Here is a 26,429-nt window from a genome sequence, read left to right on the forward strand (position 1 = left end):
GATTTTTCTAGCTAAGCAGAACTACCACAGCACCCAAGGTGGCACAAAATTACTTTAAGAACTCAAAGCAAGGATTTCAAAGTCAGTCCTTCTACACTGAAGACCACATTTTGATAGTAACTAAAGACTGTCCTAGCATTTTAATGTTCCTTTTTGAGTAGTGATATCATAGGTAGCATGTTTATACAACACATACTGAGAGAAGTGATCTCTGCCCAAACTTGTCTTAATTCTTCAGACTACTGAATTAAAGCACTAAAAAAACCCAAAACTCTCTCATATTTACCTGTATGGTCTGATAATTTTTTGCCCATAACGCAGTGCACCTTCCCAGTCCTGCACGTAGAGACAGACACCCATGGCCTGGTACATCATATGTAACATATAAACATTACTGTCTTCAAACACTGCACCCATCTTGTCCAGGCTGAGCTCACAGATCTCCAGTAATTCACCAGGGGGTAGGAAGAAGTCAAGGAACCCAATAAATAGATGGCCTCTCATTATATAACTACCTGGTAATGCCTTCAGACACAAAGAGGACAGAGGTAAGCTTAATTTCTACTGGTCAGTGTATTTCTCCTGCAAGTACTTCTGAAGTCCAGCAGGTGAGATTTTTATGTCACATACCAAGCCAGAGGAGTCAGGGTGAGACAAAGGATATATTTGTAGTGTTTGGCTCGCCTGAATTCCTCAATCACGTTCCTGGCATATTTGATCATGTCTTGTACCGCCTCTGCCGATGGAGGATCATTCAGCTTGCAGATTTCCAGTTTCTCTTTATCCTGAAGGAAACACAATGAACCTTACAAAGGCAAGTTCCAAGCCCTAAAAATAAAGGTGCACCTGCTACACAAAATTACTCTAATAAAAAGACACAGATGGGAACTTAAGCCCTTCAAAGAATATAAAAACAAAAGTAGAATGTGCACCTGCAATTTTTCTCTAAAGCCTTGGCTAGGAATCCTAGAATCCTCTGGCCTTCCAGTTCATCTGCCGTTCTCTACTTCCCTGAAGTCCCTTTCTTTTGAAAGATCGAAGAGCTTTTTGATTTTGTGATGAAAGCAGGTTTACATAAGAAATTTCACTGCTTCTGAGAGATTAGGGATTAAAACAAATTAAATTTTAAGGCTATAAAAGCTCAAATACCTTAGATTTACCATCTAGTTCTGTAGAAAATGACATGATCTTAAATGCAGAAAAGGATCCTTCATATCTGCAGAAAAAAACGACATTTCCACATATTTTGTTATTTCTGCTGGACAGCTCCACTTACTCTTATCTTTCTATCTACCTTACTGCTTCATGAAGAATCAGCTGCAATCTAGAGACAATCTTTCGCTTAAGCTTCACACTGTTGCTCGATTTCCTTTTCTTTTATTATTTCATCTGCCAGCCAAGAGGGCTACAGGGGACTCTTTCCAGAGCTGAAGGAGACTGAGTGACAGGTGACTCGAAGAGTAGCACATTGTTGAAAATCACAGATGAAATCTTGGCTTCATTAAACTCAGTGGCAAAACTATCAAGGTAACTCTGGGGAAAAACACAACTAACATGGTATCAACAGAATGGCCTGAAGCAACAACATTAGGTACTATTTTGGAAAAAAAATTACAAAGGATGACACCATTTAGGAGAAGGAGATGGTTGTCTGGTCAGCTTGGGAACCAGCTCTTATAAGGACACCTTGTGAAAATGGGAGGTAAAATGATGTAGAACTAAAGGATCAGATTCTGCCAGCCACACTAATCTTGTCTGGAATGACAGATGATCCACACAAAGCTCTGATCTTGTAGGGCCTCCAAGGAAGGAGGTCCAAATGGTTGCAGAGGCCTCTTCTTCCCAAGTGCTTTTCTTCAAAATACCTAAAACCTTGTTTTAAGGAACACTGTCTGGATGTCTGCCTTTGTCCTTTGAGGGGCACAAGCTTATGTCTCATGAACATAATTCTGCCCTGCGTATTCACAAGGGACTGTGACCCAGGACCACCCTGTCCGTGAGCAGACTGATATGATGGCATTCCAGGAAAGGCCATTTCTCAGATTCTGCTGGGTCTCTAAACCATCCAGTGATGTCATACAGTGTTCACCTGGAATTGACTGAAATGCCCCAGCCAGGAACTGCAGCAGTATTCTACCCCAGAACAGGACCCCAGAAGCTCCCCAAGCAAGATTTACTTGCAGAGAGTTGGTAGAAAACAAGTACTTAAAAAAAAAAAAAAAAAAGAGTTCTGAGCTAAATTCTTTTGGTCGGGTGACCTAGACACAGTGTAATTATCTACTTTTAACAATACTTTCATCTTTGCTTTGTAGTTCAACTTTAGATAGGCCTCTACCAGGAAACTTCCTGATGTGTCATGATGACAGTGGAAAGAGTGAGTATCAGAAAGCCTTCTAGAGAGAAAAACAAACCCATCACCCCCATCCCCCTATTATTCCACTTTCCAAAATGTAATTAAACCAGATAGGAAATTACATCTAAGGACACGGGTAGGTGCCTTGACAGTTAAAAGCATATTTCACACCAATTGTATTACCTTTTCTTTTGTAATGCACTCCCTGCAATCACAATTAAAGAAATATGAGTCTCTTAACCGGTCATTTCTGTCTTCTGTGGGATATAGCAGGTCAATATAGCTGCTAAAAATCTACACAGTAAAAAACAAAGCAGTTAGTGAGAAGTAGTGTCACTAAACATATTTATCACTACTAGTTCTGGTGTATGTAGTATGACTGCTACATATTCATGCAACTTGTGGACCCCTGCAGCCGCATCACCTGCTTGCTCCCTCACATTCCAAGCCTCTTGGCAGCATTGGGAGTTGTCATTTGTGAATGCAGTCTGACAGAGAAGTGTTCCTTTCCTGTTAGTTATGGAATTTCCCTCAAATATTACCCTGGCTTATACCCAGGACAGCAAGATTCAGGTGTGGATAAGGAAACTATCACAGCATAAATCTCAGGCTCCTGTCAGACTACAAAGATACATCTACTTTTCAGAAGTAAAATAATGATTTCAGGTATCCAGCCTAGGATAAATTACAGTGGCCTGGTTTTTTGGAGGCTGGAATCTCAATTTTTTCTTTCTGAAAATCTACAAAAATTGGGGCAACAGCAGTCACTAGTAGCTTTAGAAACTTAGGACAAGACCTTTAGATCTCTGAAAAGAAGAGAGGCCCAGTGCTCCAGTTCAAGGAGAATGAATATCAGATTTACTTCAGCAGCAATATTTTAAAGCAAAGAAAACCTGCTTTTGAACATTTTAAAGGCCCTTCATATACACTATTCTTAAGTTTTCCTCTATTTCAATGGTCTTCAGAAAAGAACCCCTGTAACTAGCTTTAATGCTCTGCCTTTAAAACGAGATCTCCCCCAAGAAACACATCCTATGCACAGTGCAGTTGATCATTCTGCAGACAAGGAACAGCTTTAGCTCCATTTCCTCATTTATAGTATTTGAAATGCTTTGTTCAGTCTTTATGCTTAAGGTTTCTTTAAAAATCAAATTACATGTAATTTCATATAGTACACCTTCTTCTTAAGTGAAAGTGTGAGTGTGTCATCTCACACTTTCTCCCACATTCCTATCCTCCCTTCCATATTTTCAAAGCATGTCAAATGCAGGAACCGCATTTACAGAAAAAAAACTTTAAAATGTTGCACTGCAATGGCTACACGGCGCCTGAAGATGGAGACACAGGCTGTGAGACTGCACAGCACCCATGCACAACCACGAGCTCACGTTTGGAAAATTCTGAAGTGTCAGAAAAGCGAATGTGCAAAAGCCATGAGGTCCTGGAGAGCTGATGCAGCTTCTAAGACAGAACTCAACCCGAAGAAGACGCCAAGAAAAGAGAATACTCCACATCTCTACCTCTCACCATACGCCCTCCCCGGATACGCTCTGTGCATCCACGGTAAAATTCTTAAACCAGAATCAGTTCTTGTCCATTACCACAATGCATTTGCATGGCTGCCAACATCACAGACAAATAATTGTTAGTAAATGGCATCAAAAGAAGTTGCTCACCTGAGTAATTTCACCCTTGGCCACAGCAACTAAACTCACTTTGTTCACAATGGTGAACAGCTATAATCCAAAAAAATAACCTCCCTCCCCTTCTTATAGGCTGTTACCACACAGTTCAGAAATTAGAAGTTTTCAAAAATCAAATCTGAGGTTATTTTGACCAGCATTAACTTTGTCCACTAAATTAACATTTACAAATGAGCCACTGAAACTCTATGCGAACTCCATTCCCAGAGAAAATGTTCTGTATCTTCATTCCCTCAAGGTATTTGAACATCCTCCTTGACTCTGTTTAACATCTTTTTTTCTTTTTCTTAAAGCAAAATGCTGCTCTGCTGCTTTAGACTCCCTGCCAAGTTCATTATTTGACTGAAAAAGTTTCAAGGTACACCCAGAGCCTTACTCCATTTCACAGAATTTTAACCATCGCTGTTCAGTTTCACTCTGCCTAAAAACACACTTTTGTGTCTGTGACTTCCCAGCAAATGCCACTGAGGTGATATGACCAAATCCCATGTTTTGTGGATGCTCTGTCCAAACAGAAGTCAGAGGACTTATCTGTACCCATTTACCTTGTTTATTCTGGCTTCAATTTCAATACATTACTATTATACTGGGAACTATTATAGCAGTAATAATTTGCTTTGATCTTGGAATTTCAAAGCACCAGCCAAACATCAGTAAACTCAGCCTCATTTTACAGATGGGTAAACTGAGAGAGAGGCTGGCAGATACACAGTGACTGCTGCAGGTGCCCTTCCCTTGTTTTAGCACAAAATTGGATACTGCCTCCAACAATGACTACAGTCCTCCAGAGCCACCCTAACTTTTCCAAAGCACCATCTTACACTCCTCTGAGAAACAAGGAGATCCTTACTCCCTATTATTAAATTGTCATCTAATTGAAATGAACCCTGAAAAACAGAATGGATTCTACTTTTAGAATGCATGAGTACAGAGTACATTCAAACACTGTGCATTTACCTCCTCTCCAGGCTCAATCTCTTTAACAGCTCTGACTTCAGCCAAGGTTCCCTTGTAAGTCACAATCACATTTGGGCAACAGCTATGGTTCATCAATGCAACACTGCAAAAGCAGAAAAGTAAATGTTTTCCCCAACCACCACCACAAGTAAAAGGTAAAAAGTCAAGCACCACTTCACAAAACAAGTAAGTCTGAAAGAGTCAGTCTCTGTAAGCTGTTTTTATTCTGAGGCTTAATATGAAGGTAACCTTGGGAAAATATATTGTACTGTTATTTATTCTAACAATATGGAGAATGGCTGTGCTAATGAAACATTACAATTTTTAAATCCTATTCTTGCAGTACTAGGCAAGTTATTCTTTTCCCATTCTTACATCGCTATAGGACAGATGACAGAGATGTTCACATAGCTTTACCACCAGCATGACACACAGACTGTTTTCCTCAGAGGAGAAAGAAAAAGAAACACATTTAACCTAAAAGGAAACAAGCAAATATAGGAAAACAAAAGTTTTTGCTGCATCATGACTTAAGATGGGTCTTAAAATTTTAACTGGCTTCTATGCAAATGTAAACATCTTTCATGTTTGAAGTGGGAGGGAAGAGATCTCGACCTGTTATACAAGCATATGACTTAGACAAAAACCTGGACAGCAGAGAATCCACTTTATGACCAAGCTTGGAGAAAGTGCAGGCTGCTGCTTATTTCAGATGAAATGTGTAATTTTAGTTCTTTCTCTTCCAATCTAGCAAAATAACAATTGCCTCTTCAGTCTTTTTAGCTCACAGGCATAACTGTTACATATGAAATATCTGACTCTTGTATACTGAGCATTTACAAAGGATGGTGTTGGACATGTTTCAAGAACACCCTGGTTTAATACTCTGCTCTCCCCACAATGACTTTGATTCTGGGAATTTCAAGGCATTAATTTCCAATCTGTAGATCAGGATACGAACTTCAGACAGGCTTGCTTAGAGAAGGAGAATCTGTGAAGCAAGGACTAGCTACTACTCCCTGTGTGCAGCACTTGGCAAAATCACATCCTGCTTTAACTGGGCATCTGTAGGTTTCAGGTTACTTTGACATAGATAAGCTACGAGTAATCTAAGTCGCACCAGGAAGCCAAAGTAAGCATACAGTGCTAATACCTTCATACAGGCTGTGCAAAGATCAGGAGCAGAAAATACCCTCCTTTGCTACAACATTAAGTAGGAAGGACAGACTTAAAAATGGAAGAAATGTTCCTTGGCCTTAAAGACAGCTCCCCTGTCCACAAACCGCAGCTAATACTTAACACCTGCAGTATATTTGTAAAGCTAAGAAGCTCGTACATTTTTTTTGAACTGTCGTAGCAAGGAGGCTCAAAGAAGTTATGAAAGGGATTTACTGTTTGTGAGGGAACAAAGGTAGAAGGGATATTATTCAGAAAGCATCAGGTGAAGGATTTATACCCAGCCAAAACAGAAAGCTGGGAATACAGCAAGTCACCTGCAATCCTTTTCATTTGGCTTTGATGTCCCTGTCCAGAACCTGCTAGCCAAGTAAGTCAGTTTTCTATCAGCCTGAATACAGTTCACAATCTAAGTTACAAAACAAATGACAAGTCAATTTTACCAAAATTACCACATTTTTAAGAAAAACTGCTGCAAATAATTTGCCACATTTTATTGGCCAAATAAAGAAATTTAAAACAAGACAAATTGAGTGGTTAATTAATTTCTTTTGGTAGGCATCTACTTCCATTATTTGTTTTTAAATTAGTTAATTTTATTTTTTAAAATATTAAATCAACCTACTCAGGAAATATGGCTGATCCCAAATGAGAGAGTTCTTCATCTTCAATTGTGAAGCCATTACAGTTAACCTAAGCAAAAAGAGAAAGATGCTGGATCAGCTTCTGGTCAGCTGAGTGCTCCATGCTCCCCACTCACATGTCACACTCTCACACGTCAAACACGATTGCAGCAATTTGCTTACAATTTTCTATCCACCTTCCCAGTACTCACAGGGAGCTACCTGAAGTGAAAACAAAATCCCTATCCAAAAGAATGCACAGGATATTAAAAAACTGACAGTCCAACACTCACACCTGCTCAGGACACAGCATCTAGTGGATTGCTCCTTGGAAGGCCAACCAAGAGAAGCGGGGCTTGAAAAGAGCACTAAAAAGCGTCAGACAAATCAAGACCATTGCAAACATGAAACAAAGCCTCACCCCGACACAGGGCAAAGAGACTTCATCTGGCCTTGACAAGTAAAGGGCCAAAGCAGAACTATACATGCCAGGAGCAGTGTGGGAATAAACGGTGGCAAACTCAGCCGGGCTGGAGCAGTACAGAGCTTTGGTGGAACATTTTGCAGGGACCTGCCACAATGACATCTTTCATCAAAGACTGCACATATCAGCTACAGCTAAAGCACATACTAAAACAACAAAAGCAGTGAGAAAGACTTAAACCTAACAAAGACACAGAATAGGAGGGGACAGAAAAAGGACAGAGTATGAGAGGAAGTACATTCCTAATTTAAACAGACACAGGATCAAAAGAGCTTGTTCACAAAACTCTCTTATAGAAGAGATTCAAGCAGGTTTTAAAATCTTCTTACTTTTATTCTCACACAACTCAAAGGAATCTTACAGGACTTCAGCTTTGTTTCATGTGGTTTGTATCACTTTAAGTGGTTAAAATGCACCTCAGTCAAGTACTTTTTTCCACTTCCACTTCAAGTCACATACATACCAACATGAAGAAAACCTTCTCCACATTCACCATCATCTGCCTACAAACATCAAAATTTTTATGAAAGCACCAGTAAAACACTAAAACAACTGCTATCACATGGCCAAGTTCAGCTGAAGCTACAATGGACATAGGAACAGTCAACCAAGTACAGTGCAAGTATTTGTTCTGGAAGGGTTGATAATCACAATAATCACAGAACCATAGAATGGTTTAGCTCAGAAGGGACCTTACAGAGCATCAAGTCCCAATCCCATCTCTTTCCCCTAATCCCCAGAGGCAGAGACACCTTCCACTAGACCAGGTTGCTCACCATGCAAAGTGATATGTCCCACAAGCTGAAATGTATCTTGGATTGGATTTTAGAAATACACAAATACTTCCCAAAGCCACTCCTCAGGTATGAACTGTTCAGGATGAGTTCACCCTGTTTCTCTGATTCACTCACCAGTATCTTTGCTATCTATGCTTGATCTTTATCCTGCTATTTTTAGCAATATAGCATCCAAAGGTTCCCTGTCTCTCAAGACCAGCATGCTACTGCACTAGCCAAAACCAAAATGTAATTGCTCAATACAAAAACAATACAAAGGAAAGATAATATCAACAGCAAGTAAGAACATAAGGCTACAAAGGCTGACATGCTGAACAACTTGATGGTTCTGAATCACATGGAAATATTTAAAAATATGCAGTGAGTTATCAACTTCCCTCCACTAAGCCAGAGACAACACACTTCATGAAGGCATCATAACAGAAATGACACAAGAGGAGGGATTAGAAGGGATGAGATATCACTGGTTTCACCAGATCAATGCATGACTAAAAAAGGCAAAGCAAAGGGAATAAAGAGACATCAGCAAAATATTGGAGCTCAATGCTGTTCCCAATAGTGGAAAAGTGAACACACAAAGGGAGGCATGAAATGCAAGATCTTCAAGGAAAGGATGAGATGCTGGAACTTGAGACAAGAGAGAAACTGCTTGAAGAGTATGGCAAGATGAGACTGAGGAGGAAGAGCTATGTTCCACAGGGGCAAAAGAGAGCAGAATGATGCCAACACCTGTGGAAGAGAGCAGTGAAACGCAAGGATTTCGGACAAAAAAAACTTTACTGCACTCAAAAGGACCAATTACACTTTAGCTGTGTAAGGAAGAACATCAGGCAAAGCCAATTAAAAGCAATGAGCAAGGAGTTATTCAAGTCCCAAAAGATTGCCTTGAGCCACAGGGACAAACATTGCCAAATGCATGAGGCAAAGAAGACCACATGAGGCCAGAGTAAGTGTTGAAGCTAAACAAAGGAGCAGCAACATAGTCATACTACTGGTTTTAGGTCAAGTTAACTAATTATTAGAAAACTTATTTGTACCTACCAAGTACAAACATGCCTCCCTTTGTTCCAGAAAGATTTATGCCTCAAAAGGTTTTATCCTTTTAAAACACTTCTGAGAAACATCCAGATAACTTCTGGAGACTTTAGTTCAAAAAATTTTAATGTTCACAGTGGTAGATAGTTACCTGATGATCAGGATGAGCTTAGGGTTACACCTAAGGTTGACATACATCTATAGAGAAGACTGGATGGAATATCAGATCTAGGAGTCAGCAGTTCAGAGAAGTCAGTTTAAGTACCATGACCTGGTAAAGCTAGTCCAGGACATGAAGCAAAAATAATGTTATCTTTGAGGATTCTGGCTACATTCTAACAGAAATATTCAGAAGCACCACAAGGAACTGGTTGTACTGATGTCTTTAAAGTATCCCTCTCACAAACAAATTGTAGTCTTCAGAAGAGAAAAAAACCTTGCCATTTAAAGGAAATTAAAAACAACATAATGGATGATAAGCAGACACTAAACATATTAAAGAACCACTACCCTACAGAATAAGAGTACCTCTGTTTTAAGGAAATAGTAACTGTGCCTCCTTGTTGGCAGATGCCCAGCCCAGCTCTACCAACCAGGGTATTGCCATCTCAGCTTTCATCACAATAGTCAGCATTTGCCCCCACCTCAAAATATTAAACTTTTTACTCAGACACAAGTTTAAAACTAGCAGTGAAGAAGGAAAAAGAAGAAAACTGATCTTTCAGTATTCCACTGGTGTATTATTCCATGCACTACAATACATTCAATTTAGATGCATATGAAAAGTAGGCAAGAAAAAAAGAAGTGACATATCAGAAGTTACCTGACAAGATATCCTGTCTTTCCTTCATGTCTCCAGATGGGCAAACCACCTGACTACATTTAAAAGCCACACGCCAGATAAAAGTTGTAGGCTGCTCTTTCTACTTCTCTGAAGTTTACTCCCTGTGAAGGTCAAACACAATGATGACCTGACCATCAAGGATTTCCACAAATCTGAAGCCTGAATGAAGCATTTGCCTCTGCAGGGTCTCAGGCCAGCAGCCTTCCATGTTAGTTCAACAACAGCTTGGCTGTTGATAGGGTTTATCAAAGCCTAACTTTGATAGGGTTTAATAAAGGCTGTTTCTCCTTTTCTTTAGTGTTTGAAAAGCATCTCATAGAAAGTCTGCAGACAAGAGTCTCTCCCCTCGCTATGGAAATGGGGCACATCCAGCCACTTTTGCTCAACGAAGCTGATCTTCTCCACCAAGCACACTAAGATAACTAAAGAGCTACCATTTCTGTTGCCATTAACATTCCCCCTTTCACAAAAGCTAAACTCCTACAGCACCATCCACCTAAGCAGGCTATGCTCTAGCCGACTTACTTGTGCAAAGAGAACTACAAGGGCAGCATTGTCAGGGTACTCCAAGTGCTTTGAGTAAAAGTGATGAAGAGCAGCAATGTCGTTCTGAATCAGCTCTCTCTTTTCATTGTCTAGTTTGTCAATGTCTGTGGACAAAGAACACATTCCATTTCAGTAACAGAAAAACTCCCCCATGCACTGCAGCTAGACTTAGGTTAGAACAGGCCCAGACTTAAACAACCCCCACTCCCCCCCAAGGACAGGCTACTTGGAATTACTGCGAAGCGCCTGTTCTTCCGTAAATGCTACACTGCTTCTGCCAAAGCCACATGTGCACTACAAGAACATGAAGGATTAAAAAGCATTTTCTAACATCTCTAAATTAGCAGGCAATTGGACATAAATTTCCCTTTCTTGGCAGAAGGGTTATAGTCTTCAAAGTGCATTTGTTAACTCTAGCAAACAGCCCAGCCAGCCCTGGCCCTCTAGAAGCCTATCAACTGTGGGTAGCTATCCCCAGCTGCCTAAAACAACCTTATGAGCTATGTGGAGCCATCTATGATGGTATCAAGTCATACTTAAGGTCACTTGTCTTAAAGCACACTTACAAAGCAAAACTTTCTCATACAGACCTATTCTTATCAGCACCAACGAGCCCAAACTCCTGCTAAGACCATGTGCTTTTAAAAGACATGGTCTTTCCTAGCACAGACGGCCCAACTATTCGTGGCCACATGTGACAGGGATCTAGCAACAACACTGGGGCTAGTCACAGGGGTTCTCTTTGCAGCAAGAGGAGGATAACACAAGGGTGCCCAGGAATGCAATCTACCTGACCTGTTGCAGGCACCTGCTTTAGGAGGCAACAAACAGTGACTGAGAATACCCATATCTCCATGGGCTGGGGGTTGACCATCAAGGAAGGTGTGTTTAACCTGCAGATATCTAAGGCTAATAGGAGACAGCAGGAATATCAGTGGAAATGTCCTTGCACACCTTCCAACTGTATTCCATTATAGGTTTCTTTAGAGATTTACCCTCATCCCAAAGTTGTGGCCACTGAATCTTTTCCTGCCTGGTCCATACAGAGCAAGCTAAATGATCAGGTATACTCCCTGTCCCCTCTCTCTCCCCTCAAGAGCAAAGTGTTGGGAAGTTTGTTCCTAATCCTCTCTCTCGCAGTGACAGTGTTATGAGCTCTCTCCTGCTCTGAGAGCCAGCAACTCAACCATTTCCTCTCTCCAACTCAAAATAATAGTGGAGAGCAAAATATGTAGGAAAAGTGAAGGATTCACAAGAGTGGAAGAACGAGAAAATTATTTGTAAAGCAGATGTGAATGATAGGTGAGTCACGAAAAACACGGAGGAAAATGAAATGGGACGATTTGATGAGAATAAGAACAAATCAGAAATAAGAAATTTTGAGCTTCCAGCTGACAGCCAGATGCATTTTCCTCTCCTTTGTAGGGTGTTGCAAAGTGTAAGGCAGTTGCTGACCATGGTAAAGGTGTGCTAAGAGATGAGATGAGTCAAAAAGGCAGAAGGAACAGGGATGCTTATTAACAAAACAAAGGCTTCTAGAGGACAATTGGGACACTGCAACAGAAAAAAAACATTTCAGCCTTTTAGCACCCAAATAATAAGTTACTGAAGACAAGCTGCAATGCAGAAGCATATACTAACCCATATTCTCCTCAGCCTCAATCCTATCAACTCACCTGTAAAAATTATCTTTGCCTTAGACAAAGTTAAATGTTGGCATTTTCCCCCCTTGTTCCCCAATTGTCCCAAAGGCAGTGACAGGAGCTTTTGTTTAGGAAGCAAGACTATAATCTTGCTGCGCTTGGTTACTCTGCTACCTTGAGTGCTAGCAATGACTACATTTATTCAGCATTTTGTAAAAGGCTTTGGAAGCCATCAGCGTGAGAAATGTGAATATACAACCTATTGTCTCTGTGTACCAAGCACCAAGAAAGAGAAACAATAGACCAGTGAAAACTGTGCCCAGGATGGTCACTGGGCCCCTAGTTGGTCAACTCGTAACTCTGCCTCACCAGACATAAACAGCAGTTTTCCAATTAAAAGCAAGCCGTTGCCTCATCTCCTTCCTTGGATTATTTTAGAGCATTTAGGACATGGAATTTCAACACAATCATATATAACATGTCAGATTTGACTGGCAGTGACAGATACTGAAGCACAGTCCAGAGGGTTCTGCAATTAGCCCCTTAGTCACTGTCACCATCAAGCAACTGTGCTGTCTCTGATTTTATGCCTCCTGGTAACAAATACCAGCTATTTTAATTTTACAACATTACAATTCTCAAAAGACACTAGAGTACCATGCTACATAATTAATTCTGTCTAGGTTTTCACCTTTGTTTCACAGCCCCCACAAGCAACCAAGAAAAAAAAAAAGAAATAAGAGTACTGCACTTTCAAAAAAATGAGGAACCACAATTCTCTTTGTTTGCTCCTTTCCTACAAAAGGGGTGGGATGCTCTGAAAGGTTTCCATGGAGTGGGGCCAGGGGAAACAAATCATTAATACAGTTAAGTCTAAGCTTACCTGCAAGCCTTTTTTACTTACGTGATTCAAACTCTTTTACAGCAAGCAGCTTCTCTGAGTGTGTTCTTTCAGGGTGAGTTTTCTAACAATAAGGGGGGGGAAAAAAACAGTAAGAAAATGTTTTAATTTGGCAGTTTTGTGTACTCACTCATTCATAAGTTGGGAACTCCTAAGTGTAAGACAAACCCAAACCCACACTGCATGGAATTTATAAAAGTTGACGAACAGCAATGAGTTAAATTGACTGCTCTCAGTAAAGGTATAGAAATATTCTCTCCACACCAAATTAGGCAGCCAAAGATTAACTCCTATCAAATTTATATACATAAACTGAACAGTATTTTAAATATGTCATTTGCTTTGTTCTAGACACCCAGAAAGCTGCTAACAATAGCAAGCAGGCAGAAGACAGGCTTTGCTTTGAGGAAAGTGAATAAACTGACTGTTGACAGAGTTCAAAAGCAACGCTCCACTGTTGGCCTAAGGCCACTGCTTTGTAATCTTGTCCATTAAATATGGCTTTGCAGGTGGCCCAGCAGCTGAGGTTCAGGGACTGTGGTTTGCATATTTAGCTTTTATATGACATGTAGGGTTCTCCCCCCCCCGTAAGCGATAAAAGCACAAATTTACTCCAATGACTTTTTGTCATTAACGTTCGATTTTGTTTGTGGATCATCACTAAACTATGCTTTAATTAAGTCACACACACGTATATTTACACACACATATACACACACAGCAAGTATGCAGGTACCTTCCCAGCAGGCCACCAAAATCCTCCCTATGTACAGTATCCAGATTGCCCTTGTCACATAAGCAGACCTCAATCACACAAATATGCTCCAAAGAGGATTTGTTTTTGCAGAGAGTTTAGACCTCTACAAAGATACACAGCATAACCTTGAAACTCATGAATCCCATCCCCTCCCTGTAAGCACTTGTGTTATCCTCATAGTCAGGGAACACTGAAATGGAGTGTTCCCAATGCAATCTTCTTTTGTTACTCATAATATTCTTTTTCTTCAAAGACCAAGGGTCTGAGATTTCTCACCTAAACTCTGGCTTTCACCAGTCAACTCAATCATAAATGTTTATACCTGAATACCTCAGAGGTGTTATTGACTCACAAATGTACTGGGAGTTGTATGCTACATAAAACTATGCAACTATAGCTGAAAAATACTACAACAGGCAACTGCTTCATAAACATGTCAGTGCCTGCAGCCAGATAACACTAGAAGCATTCCTCCGAATTTAGGCATATATACCAAGTCTCACTATTCCTTCTCATCATCCATGTGGCCTTGGTGCCAGCCCACAAATGTAACCTGGAGCTCAAATCTATTGGAACAGAGGCTGAAACACTATCAGTAAACAAGTCCAGACTCTGTTCAACAGTACCTTAAGACATAAGTTATAGCTACACACCTTAAGACCTCACTAGCCTTTTGTTAGCTTCCCTCAAAAGTCTCCAGCTGGGCTACGGTGGTCCTGACGCTGCTGCAGTGCTCTGATGGTCAGTTTGTTCAGCTGCTCATGCTCTGTACACAGGAAACTTGAACGTATGTGCTTTGCAGGGACAGTTACTGTCGGTCAATTTTCATTTTCCTGCCTTGTCTGGCACCCAGAGTAGGAGCATACCTCCCAAGTCAAGCCTCTTGCTCACCTGTTTGGCAAGGATCCTCGCCGTCAGTCTCACGGTCTCTGAGGGATTCCAGTTCTGCCCGAAAGTGCACATGGAAGCACACTCGAGCTTGTGCATTGGCCAGTCTTCCTTCTGAAAACATAGAAAAATACAACTAAAAAGAAAAAAAGCCATGGAGATAAAGTGATGAAAAAGGGAATGAAGCAAGTCCTGCCAGATCCTAGAGGTCAAGTCAAATGTGTTTCCTTTAAAAAAAAAAAAAGATGACGCTCACTAAATCTGAACAAAAGCTTAAGTCATATTTAAGGGGTACAGCTATCCTGCTTTTTTCAAACAAATTCACATGGGATGAGCCAAGGTCAGAACATCTTCATTTACTCAATGGAAAAAAAAGAATTAAATGACAAAGAAGCAAACAGACAACAGGATTTATAAATCACCAGTTCTTATTGTTCAGATCAAGCACGTGAGGACAGAGTAGGTCTGAGCTTGATGGCTTTATTGGGTTCATTTCCATTTAATACCTTGGCCCCTCATTCTGAGACAACCCTGGTGTAATCAGGAGTAATGCCTCTGAAGTCAATGGATTCACAGTCACTGCAAGAATCGGTGTATGTAGGGTCAAACCCAAATCTTCTGAACAAAATTATCAGATTTTTTCCTTAATGTTGAAGAATAAGAGTACAGCTCGACAATGAAGACACACCAATATGGGCAAACACATTTTAGTTAAGAATGTATAGCATAGTCCTAGCTGAACATACACACTTGGACTGATGGTACAAAGCACCGGCTTTTGGCACTCTACAAGTTTCATCCAAAGCCACAGAATCTTTCAAAGGATAGCACACAATCACATATTAAGAATCTGCACTGGCACAGGCCGTCCTCAGACTGCATCAAATTTCATTTTATTTATTCACTTGAATAGTCAAGCAAAGCACAATTATTAATTGCTATATCTCATCCCAAACACACATTTATAGCACTGTGTTAGAACAGACCTATAGTGTTCTGTCTGCACAGAGAGCACCATGTTTTGTTTTCATACCAGACTCAAGTGAAAACTTGAAAACCTTTTTGCAGCTTCCAAAATGCTCTTGAGTTCCCTTACTGTGATTCACCCAGTATCACACACCTTGTGTTGGCCCACTCCCCCAAAATTTTTAAAAATAATTAAAAAAACCCGAATAATATGCCCCATCACAGTGACTGAGTGGCAGGAAAAGGAGGAACACAGTTTCCCCCAGCTGCCTAACCACTAAAGGCAAGAGGCATTTGAGACACTGGAGAGACACATTTGAGGCTATCTAAAACATCTACACGGGATGTACTGTATTCTACATAGAACAACCCAAGGCTCTTAAACAGTCAGCAGAATCAGAACTCTCAGTGTCTTCTGCCTTGGTTGGTCAACTTATCACAGGTTTTGCAGATCAAAACGAAAGCTGAGAGCACTAATTTCAGAGTTACTACACCAAAAATTCTTCCACTGAAATCAGCTATTTTAACTGCCCTGGGCATGGACAGCTTTAGGAATTTATTTTATTAGGAAAAGAAAGGTAAGCATCTGCCCCAGCTTTGTGTAGGATTCGAAGCAGTGCAACACTGCAAAGGTATTCAACCCCTCACAGTGTCAACTCCATTGTCCTTGACATCTCAGTAAGGTGCTTCCAAAAAAACCTACATACAGGCTGCTTGAAATAAGAAGCATAAGGATGTGGCAATACAGACCAGAACCAAAATAGTATATTACACTCTAATCGTGTCATGTGAAATTACACTCTCAACTCTCCTACAGCTGTCACATTATAAAACGTATCCCCAGAGAGACCCATTTCCTATGTATGCCCAAAGACTTTTTTCTGGAAAATTCCTGGTAGCCTTTGCTTAGGAATCCACAGGCTAAAGATTAAGAAGAGACAGAGGGAAATCTCATCTCTCACCTCTTCTTTGCACACACATGATACCAACTAACTTTAGGATGATAGTTGGGTGTTCAAAAAGTGAAGGCACAGAACCTGAAGTTTTGCAGGATTCAAATCCATGCACGTTGGTTAAATAAACAGGAGAAATTACAAACCAAAAATCAAAATGCAAAATCATGTGCCTGTCTTGAAGCAGTGTTTTTAAAAATCCTTTTGTCCCTTTATTCTTTACACATCGTTAATTAAAATCTTTCCCCAGGCAGAATCACACTGAGTTATATGAACTAGTAGGGAGGTTAAAGGGACAAGATGCGGCCGAATTGTGTGAAATGAGATAAAAGCCTGAAACACCACAAAAAGAGAAAGTACTGATGACTGAGTAATACCTGGGATGGAAACACTATGACAGCAGCTTTCCTTGCAATCACAGCAGGACTGTATTTTGCATTCTTTTCCACATTTTCCTCCACGTAGTTTGAATTATAACAAGTAGCATTGTTCTAGCTGAATCCCTAATGCTATATTAATGGTATTTTCTTCCTATTTTCATTACCTCCACGGTATTTCTCCTTTCATTTAGGAGTGACAACATTTTTGGAAGGGAAGTTCTTTAAAGCTTATGCTTTTCACATCAAAGCATGGAAACATTCTTCTTCACCAAGTTCTTCAAAAAGATTCCACAGTCCAGGACTACTGGATTAATTGCCAGAACACTGTCTTTTATAGCTCAACACAGGAAAAAAACAACAAAAACCAAAATGTAATACTCAAAAAAAAAAAAAAAAAAAAAAAAAAAAGACTCAAGTCCAAACAAATGTCCTTGCACCTCCTTTCTCACATAGACTTTTCAATACAATATAAAAACTCTGTTGTATTTCACTCAATCGAAAAGAAACAGACACAAATACCAGACAGAAATTATAGGCAAGCCAGTGCAGGGGTTAAGCCCACTTCTTCAAAATCTTAAGCCCCAATGGTGATCAAAGGGTATCCAACTCTTTAACTGAATTTCAGTGAGGCAACTTTGGTAAAGTTCTCTGATACAGCCCTTCAACAAGCAGTAAAGGTAGAAGTTTCACCCATCTTCACAGCCATACTTTCCTACCACCATTTATCAAATGCTGGGCCATACAGAGTATTTGACTTCCATGGGTTAATGTTCAGCAGGTCACAGGAGACATTTATCAAACAAAAATACATGGAGAAAGTTTTTGGATTAGGGGGACAGACACTTCCCTAAGGCAATCTTAAGCAGGGTCTTGCAGTGTCAGAAAACTTTTTTGCAGAATCATTACAGCAAAAATTTCTTATTTTTTTCTACAGCTCACCAAAGAGGAACATGCAATTTCTATAAGGTCCCATTTAAAAAACACCTGCTAAATGGTATTCCCAGGTCTCCACCTACATTTTGAGGCTTTCTAGCTGGTTAAAAATACCTATTTCCCTTAATCCAGAAATACCAACTACAGCAGCCTTTAACATGACACAGTAAGAAAAAGCCATAAACATTTTGTTCAAAATATATTTCAAATATTGAAAGTCATGACAAAAACATCTCTTTCTGCACTCTGGCTAGCTGATCTCCATTCTGTCTGGAATAAATAATAGCTATGTGTAATAAAAGCAAGAGGAGTTCCAGTAGCTGGTTCAAGTTCACCAGTTCCACAATTGCAACCACATAACCCTCTTAAAACATTTCTCTTCAGAGTGTTTGAGCAGCTAATTTATGAGGAGAAAAAATGAACACAGGTCTCCTGCTGTTTGCCTAAAATTATTATAATTTAAGAAGTCAAGACCTGAACAGCTGCAGATGGGGGCTGAAAGCCACTATTATAATAACAGGCCTGTGCTCCAAGGAGGCTATAGTGGAGAGCAGAATGGTATGAATCAGCTGGAAATCACAATCCCTTTTAAAAGAACTGGATTAGGGGTTGGGAAAAGAAAGATGGAGAAAACCCAGGACAGATCCAGCCCACAAAACACTGAAGGCAGCAAGAACAGTTAGTGAAGGCAAATTCCATTCTCACGTGTCCTGTATCAGAGACTGAATCCACACCTATGCAAGCATCCAGCTCAAAACAGGTCAAACCTGCAGTTATCTATCTTAAAAACAAAACAGAGCAAAACAGGCAAAAGATACACGTTAGGGAGCTGTGCCAAGCCAGTGTGCATGCAAATGGGTGTGTATAGACAGAGCCTTACACAAATCAGTCACTACATCACTGCAAGACTTAGTCTCCTGGGTTCAGTCTCTCACAAAGCATGACACCACCTTTCCTGGCGACCAGGGCAAATGGATTATATTGCAAAGCAGAACCAGGTCAATCCATCAAACACCTGGCCATACAACAGGAGATGGACTTTTACGACTTGGGGGATCTTCAGCAAGGCAATTTCTCTTTGCATACCTATACCCACCTCATTTTCAAAATCAGAAATGCCACAGAGGCTGCTGTGAGGCTTCATTCATTAAATACTAGAAAAGTATTTTAAGAACCTCAAAACAAGGATACAATATTGCTCAAAAGAGCAGGAAATACATGTAGTGTCAGTAACTTTATTTTCAATGACCTTGGTATTCCGAAAGAAATAAAACTCACTGAACAGAAACATTCTAGATGCCTGCAATTATAAAATCTGTAAGTCAGAAAAAGACATAAAAAAAAATTTGCTTCCTGCTGCACATTTTGGCACCTTTCTCCTTCTGATCCACCTCTCCCCACAATGAACAAAAATTCCTATGAATTGTGGTATAGGAGGTATTTAAGTAAGAAAAAAGTAAGCCCAAAAGCTTTGGGGTTTTATCCCAGACAGCGTACTTCATGCAGTAAACAGCTGTCAAACTGAATTATATTGAGTAACAAGGTATTAACCAACATAGGAGGTCATACCATGTCTTTGTTGGGTATGTCTAATTTTTACCAGAACCAAGCAAAGAAAACATGAATTTAGAGAGGAAACTTAACTTCAAACAAATAAAATTTAAATGAACGATGCCATCACAATTCTCAAGTAAAGCCCTGCCCTTTTATCACTGTTGCATGAAGTCTCACATCCATGGAAGCAAAAGGGACACATTTGCTGTACATTCCAGTGTTACAAGTTCAGTATCAAGGCACAGATAAGCCTTTTTGGCTTTGACAAAGAATTGCTGAACTGCTGAAAAATGCCTTTGAACAAGACAGGGATGAAGATGCAGTGTAGATTGTCTGTGTAGCACGTACAGTCAGTAGAGACCAGCTTTTAGAGAATATTATGCTTGAAGGTAACTTTGAAAGAATGTCAAGGAATTCAATCTTAGCAACATTCATAAATTTCATCAGACTGACTCAGAATGGCCCAAAAGACAGAAGATAGTGTTATATCAACTAGGGAGTCAACAGCCACATGTATATCACAAGTAAGAATGAAGTGCTAGTACCTGGGTTTGTCATACTATTGTCTAGGCACCAACAAAATCTAAAAAAGGCCTTTATATTTTAAGAATCATACCACACACCAACAGGTAGAGAAGATTTTAATTCAACAACTTATCAGACAGATAGGCTTTTACTGAGCATCATCTTCAACAGATTAAGGACACTCAATTTGAGCAGTTCAGGTTTTTATTCTAGGAACATGTACCTTTAGAGAGGGAGAATTCTGAACACCCAAAAATAAAAAATAATAGTAAAAAATTCAATCTAAAAAAAGGCAATATATGTACAAGACTTTACCCAGGGGAAAAAAGAGAAAATCCCTTCTTGTTTGTAAATATAAAAGTATAAACTTTGTCAAGGCTAGAAGTCAGGACATTGAGGGAGGAACACTTGGAGGTAAAAGCAAAGGACTGTGTATGAGAAGGAATAAGTTCTTCTACTTCCACCATATCTACTTGTTATTTTTCCCAGCACAAATTACTGAGATTTCCTACTTCAGAAAATCTTGCTTACCTGCTTCCTAAACCATGGTGAATTTTATGCGGCAAGAGAAGAAACTCACAGTCAGATAAAAACTGCTAAATAGCCAATAGTATTTCCTTCCCTTGTCTAGTTAAAAGCTTCCTAAAAAATAATGTCCTGTGGAAACATTTCTTAGAAATAAGTATTTTTCATGAATGAATCATGGGTTTTTAGGGGTTTTCTATATCGTCTTTAAAACTCATCCAAATTCCTCTCAAGACACTTAAGGATGCTCATACAGTAATCTTCCACTCTGAATATCATATAAACTACTGCAAATTTTGTAAAAAACTTATTTCCATTAAGCATTTTGAGTCCTACTGGTGCCTCAAACCCAACAGGCTATTTGATTTGCCCACAATTCGCTAAGATTCTATGGGAAAGCAGAAATCTGGGGAGGTAATAGAAGGAAAACTAAGGAGAGGCCAGGCTCACTTTAAAACTTGTGCAACAAGAGAATCTCTGAAATAACAGTGGCCACGTCCAAAGCACCTGCAAACAGAACAGCACAAACCACAACATCTCAGTCCAGATAATGACAACAAAGAATTCTTTGCATGTACCCACACATGCAACAGCACGCTACCATGTAGGAGAAGGTTTCAATTATTTATAGCTAACACGTCATTGCATGCCAAACCTTTGGTGACTCAAATCCTTCATGAGCATTGTTCCATACACTCTGTGCCCAGCGCCACAGACCTTACATAGCTTACTTGATTCAACTAGCAATCCATTTGAGTTATGCACACGTAAACTGGATAATTCTTCCATACCAAGCTGACAGTCCACAGAGGCTATAAACTAGTTCTGGCACAAGTTTTTTGGTTTTTTTGAAAGGTGCTTATTGTAATTTGAAGTAAAAATGGAGTTAAAACTGCATGCAAATGTTCTGGACATCTTCATATCACTTTACTTTAGTGTACGCTTATATTTAAAAAGCGAAGTATACAAAAAGAATAAAAGTTGCCAGAATGAGTAAATTAGGGAGAAAGCATGGTAGGTTTCAAATGGTTATGACTATGATCAGCTGTGGCAGTCCCAGTACTCAAAATATTTGCAAGGATTCTAAAAGAAAAAACCTTAACAAAACTCCCTTAAGATGGCTATTTAGTGATTTGATTTTTCCATTAGACACAGGCTCTTACCAGTTTAGTGAGCTAATGTTAAATTATCTGGTTTGTCCTTAAAGGAAGAAGTAATACAGACATAATTAGTGGGCTGACAGGCAGGTCTAATCAAAGTCTCAGTGGTACCAAGCCCTGAAGCTACTGATCTTGAAAGACTCATGCAGACCGTATCCAAATCCTGTAACTGTGCAATGCACAACTCCATGGTCAGCATCTGTAGGATGCTGAAAACGACTGGACTGCTATTAACCATAACTACAATTAGAGACTGTAAATGCCACACAAACAAAAATTGGGAGTTAGCAACCCCTGCCCTCCTTCCCCCCCGCACCCTCACAAATTGCATTACCGTACCTGGCATTCCACATTGCAGTAAAAGGCCTGTTTACATCTTCCACACTTGGACAATCCTTCTTTCCTTAAAAAGAAAACAGAAGTATTCTGTTCTGAAATAAAATTGTATGCTGGATCACTTTTTGCACATTGTTTTGCATTTCACAATGAATACTCTATCTTCTTCAGGGCACTACAACTACAGATTGAACTACATCTTTGAACAGCAGACACTATTTTTATTTGTTTAGAGTTCCAAAAGCAAGTTTTTCCTAACAACTGTTATTACGCAAAAGCAGCACTCTGCTCTCCTGATAAATTGCTGGGTTTGTAAACATGTTATTCTATGCTATTTGACAGACAGCATCATTTTTTTGCCACTATAAGATGCATAATGAGCTAATTTTTCTTCTTTTCCAAACTTTCCAACTCCTCTGTATACTTGCTCACCAATTTTAGCCCTTTGCTTTTGCTTTGCCCATTTTATTGCTTCTCTGCCTGGTTACAGAAACCTTTGTTTCATAACTGTCTCCCAACACCAAGAAAACATATTGCATTATTAAATACATTGTTTGAGCTCCTGTCACCTCATAGCCCCTTACTGTCCCACTAAAGTCTTCTCTGGTATCTGTGTATTCTGAGCCGACCTAAGGCTCACACCTTCCTTTTTTTATATTTGTATGTATCCCAACAGAGGGAACTGCTGAAAAGAAGGTCCTTTTCTGCTTCAAGGTTCATGTGCTGTAGCAGATGCCACCAAAAATAGAACGTGTTACCCAACGAATGACATTTTGGTGTGACAGCATTAAGGATCTCTCAGCAGTATTGAATACTTTAAAACGTCTGTACGCCCTCCCTGGTGTAAGTGGCAAAAAGAAATTGTCTTAAACTGAGTTCATTGGACTAAAACAAGGGTGAGTGTTCTTGTATGACATGATAATGTACAACATTTCAGTGGTCACTAGCATCCAGAGCCCATAAAGCACGGCAAGTCTGGCATCCCCTGATTGTTCCTGCAAAGCAGAAGGTGCAACATGAGTGAGCCAGGCTAACATCATGACTCCTCTTGCTGACAGCATGTACCTCAAGCACAACCGTGTATTTAAAGCAACAAACACTATCTCATGCAAATACAATGTTACAAACTCATTTTGCCATGTTACTACAACGGTTTTATTACCAAATATCAAAGTTTCTCTGCCCAAGGCTAGCGCTGAGCCCACAACCTTCCTCCTAACATCCTTTGCAATTTCAACAGAGTTCAGAATCTAGTACATGCTAGTTCAGTGCTAATGCAACAGTCACAGACAAAAAACACGTCTCAGCACTGGCAGATCACATTACATCACCGAGGCATCATTCCTCTTTATGGCACCTCATCACCCTGGTGTGAAATAAGTTTCAGATTACCCCACTAACTGCTGTGCTACCGCCTTCAACATATTCCTTGATCACTGTGCTCCTCCAGAGCTCCAAAGGAAAAGCTAGCAAGGATAACAAGCAGTTTATGTAGGATGATCCTGGAGATGATCTTTAAAATCTATTCCACGAGATAACTCTTATCTTTACAGCATTATTGCACATCAAGGGAGCATGGAAAGTATTCCTTGGTCCTTTGGTAGACAAATCTTCTGAATGCAATAAACAAAACCAGCAGTTAGCCACAAGAGTAAGAAAAAAAAAAAAAAAGAAAACCCAACAACACCTCCACCCAAAACTTAGGGGCTGGGAAAAGCCACAGGTGTGAAGGAGGAGAAGAAAACCACTTCAATTGTACCCTTCAACAAATTAAGGAACTTCACTAGGAACTACATTAGGTGCTCATATGCAAATAGAGGGGTGAATAAAGTGAGTAAGTCATATATGTAGACAATGTAATGAGGAAAGAAAAAGGACATATTGATAAAAATGGCAAAATTACAAAAGTTGCTTTCCTTTACTGACGCAAACACTAACATATGCTCTGAGTTATAACCAGGCAAGCACTGCGATTCTTCAGTGAGCTGCCAGAAGCCATGAAAGTACTACAACTTCTAAAAATGTGGCGCAGTGTGACATGTGACGTGTCACAGTGTCATGTGCACGCCTGATTTTCTACCGGTAACCCTAATTTGCTTTTTTTGTTGTTGTTGTCTTCCTGCAGCAGCTGGCATTGAGAGGCTTGTAGCAAACGCTGGAATACCTGCCGCAGCTCAAACGGCCTCTCCACACAGGCGAGGAGAGCAGCTGCAGAGGCCCCAGAAAGCTCGAAAACTCGAGCACCCCGCAGCCCGCCAGCGCCGGGAATCACGAAGCACGCAGCAGCCGGCAGCGCTCCAGCCCGAATGCTCCCAGTCATGAGACAACGAACCTCTTGTGCTGTCTGCGCCTTGCCCCAGCAAAAGCAGTTTGCCAGAAGACTAAGGGTTTGGACAGAGAAAATATACAGATACTGCTGTATATGTCATTACAGTTATACATTCCGTTCGCACTGTGGAAATGCAAAGCTTGAATAAGGCGATTGCAGAGCCCTCCTCTCTTATCAAAAACTCCATTAAGGCCATTGAACATTAAGTTATTACTAAACCAGACGGATCGATGAAACTTCCTGTGAGAGGATGGTTACGCACGTGCCTACGTAACCGCCAGCGCACGGGAAAAGCACAACTTTTTTTTCCTTTCTTCCTTTTTCCCTGAGCTGCTGAGCAGGGAAAACCAGCTATGAAGCTAAAAGTTTCATCCTGCCACAAGGACCACGAGCCGAGGAGGAGGGAATTTCTTCCACCGAACCGCCAGCAGCTGTGCCGGCCCCGCCACCGCCCGCCGAGCGCTGCCCGGCGCCCCGGCCCTACCTGGCGAAGCAGCCGTCGCAGTGGCCGCCGCGCTCGCTGACGGTCAGCACGGCGGCGTAGGCCGGGCAGCTGAACAGCAGCTCCCCCACGGCGAAGCGCCGCCGCGCCCGCAGCCCCCGGCCCTTGCCGGGGCTGGCGAACCGCTCCAGGCCGCCCGCCTGCGGCGCCGCCTCCGGGCGCATCCCGGCGGCGAGGAGGGGAAGGGAAGGGGCAGAGGGCGCCGGGGCTCCGAGCGCTGCCCTCCCGCACCGCGTCCGCCGGCACACGGCGGCCCGGGGAGGCCGGCGCGGCGCTGCCGCCGCCCGCGCCCGCCGCGGGAGCGCCTCCTGCGGGCGGCGGGGGACTCGCCGGCGGCTGCGCACCCGGGGAGCCGCGGGGCCGCGCTGGAGCGGGCCGGGGCCGCTTCGGCCCGCTGGGTACCGAAATCCTGCCGGCCCTGCGGCCCCTCGGCCCGCCCGCCGCCCACCGGCATCGGGGAGCGGGCTGCCTGAGCACACCCGCCCTCACCGGCGCGGCGGGAGCATCCCCGAGACCCGGATCTCGAGCAGCGGGCGCTCTCCCGCTGACCTCGCAGCCCTCTCTTTGCATACGAGCACCGAATATAGTTCCTAGTAAAGCGAGTCCCATTAATTTGGAGAAGGGTACAGCTGAGATGATTCTCCTATCCTCCTTCACACCAGTGGCTTTTCTTAGCCACTAAGTTTTGGGTTGAGTTGTTGGGGTTTCTTTTAGCTCTTGTGCCTAACCACAAATTTTCTTGTGCCAAAGAAACTGGGTGGTTTGTTTATCACACTCGGAAGATTTGTCTGCCAAAGAACCAAGGAATACTTCCCATGCTCCCGTGTTGTGCAGTAATGCTGTAAAGATAAGAGTTATCTCGTGGAGTAGATTTTAAAGATCATCTTCAGGATCATCCCACTTAAACACTGCATGTTATCTGTGCAAACTCCTCCTTTGGAGCTCTGGAGGAGCACAGTGATCAAGGAATATACTGAATGCAGTAGCATAGCAGTTGGTAGGGAAATATGAAACTTACTTCACGCTAGGGTGATGGAGTGCCACTAAGGGGAACAGCAAGGCCCCCCAGGGCAAAGCACCTCAGTTCTGAGCAGGTTTGCTGCTCAGGTCACAGAATGTTCATGTGTCAGAGCCTGCTGGATAACCAGGGCAGGACTTGGCTCATGCAGGTGTGGTGCCATTCAGGTTTTCCTACCACCTGCCCTGGTTTACAGCCCCTGCCGTAATGGGGTGACAGCAGAAGGACCCTGTGTGACCTGGCTCTGCAGTGGAGCAAGGAAGCAAGGCCACTGGAGATGGTGGGGTGGACAGGAGATCACAAAGCAGGAAGAGAAGGGGCCTCTGGAGGTGGCAAGCCCAGTCTGCCCCTGCTGCACTTTGGCCAGCTTGAGAGTCAGTGGGCCAATGTTCTTGGCCAGCCAAGCACTGCCCTGCATGGCTTGTAGATGGTTACAGCTACAGAGGTTACAGCTCAGAGGCCGGAAAACCAACTATCCTGTCCTAGTATTTTAGGATAATATGCTGTAGTCTGAGCCAAAAAAACCCCAAATACATGGAAT

At 41.5% G+C, this 26,429-nt stretch overlaps 1 protein-coding gene across 3 annotated transcripts in view; it reads right to left on the reverse strand.

Moving 5' to 3' along the window:
- Window positions 1-25,126, reverse strand: part of SMYD2 (SET and MYND domain containing 2) — a 28,799-nt gene extending 3,673 nt beyond the window's left edge. Inside the window, exons 1-10 of one of the 3 annotated variants that reach the window (XM_064648245.1) lie at window positions 24,853-25,126; window positions 22,043-22,106; window positions 14,711-14,821; window positions 13,066-13,126; window positions 10,498-10,622; window positions 6,815-6,882; window positions 5,014-5,116; window positions 2,537-2,647; window positions 665-785; window positions 287-461 (exon numbers count right to left, since the gene is read on the reverse strand). In XM_064648245.1, the coding sequence (XP_064504315.1) occupies window positions 287-461; window positions 665-785; window positions 2,537-2,647; window positions 5,014-5,116; window positions 6,815-6,882; window positions 10,498-10,622; window positions 13,066-13,126; window positions 14,711-14,821; window positions 22,043-22,106; window positions 24,853-25,034 (1,121 nt within the window). In that variant the 5' untranslated portion in view covers window positions 25,035-25,126. Of the gene's footprint in view, window positions 1-286; window positions 462-664; window positions 786-2,536; window positions 2,648-5,013; window positions 5,117-6,814; window positions 6,883-10,497; window positions 10,623-13,065; window positions 13,127-14,710; window positions 14,822-22,042; window positions 22,107-24,203; window positions 24,421-24,852 lie in introns of those variants that run through there. The other 2 variants (XM_064648246.1, XM_064648247.1) reach the window with 2 other exon arrangements.
- Window positions 25,127-26,429: the final 1,303 nt, after the last annotated feature.

This window comes from Pseudopipra pipra, chromosome 3 (assembly GCF_036250125.1).
Source record: "Pseudopipra pipra isolate bDixPip1 chromosome 3, bDixPip1.hap1, whole genome shotgun sequence".
Taxonomy (NCBI): Eukaryota; Metazoa; Chordata; class Aves; order Passeriformes; family Pipridae; genus Pseudopipra; species Pseudopipra pipra.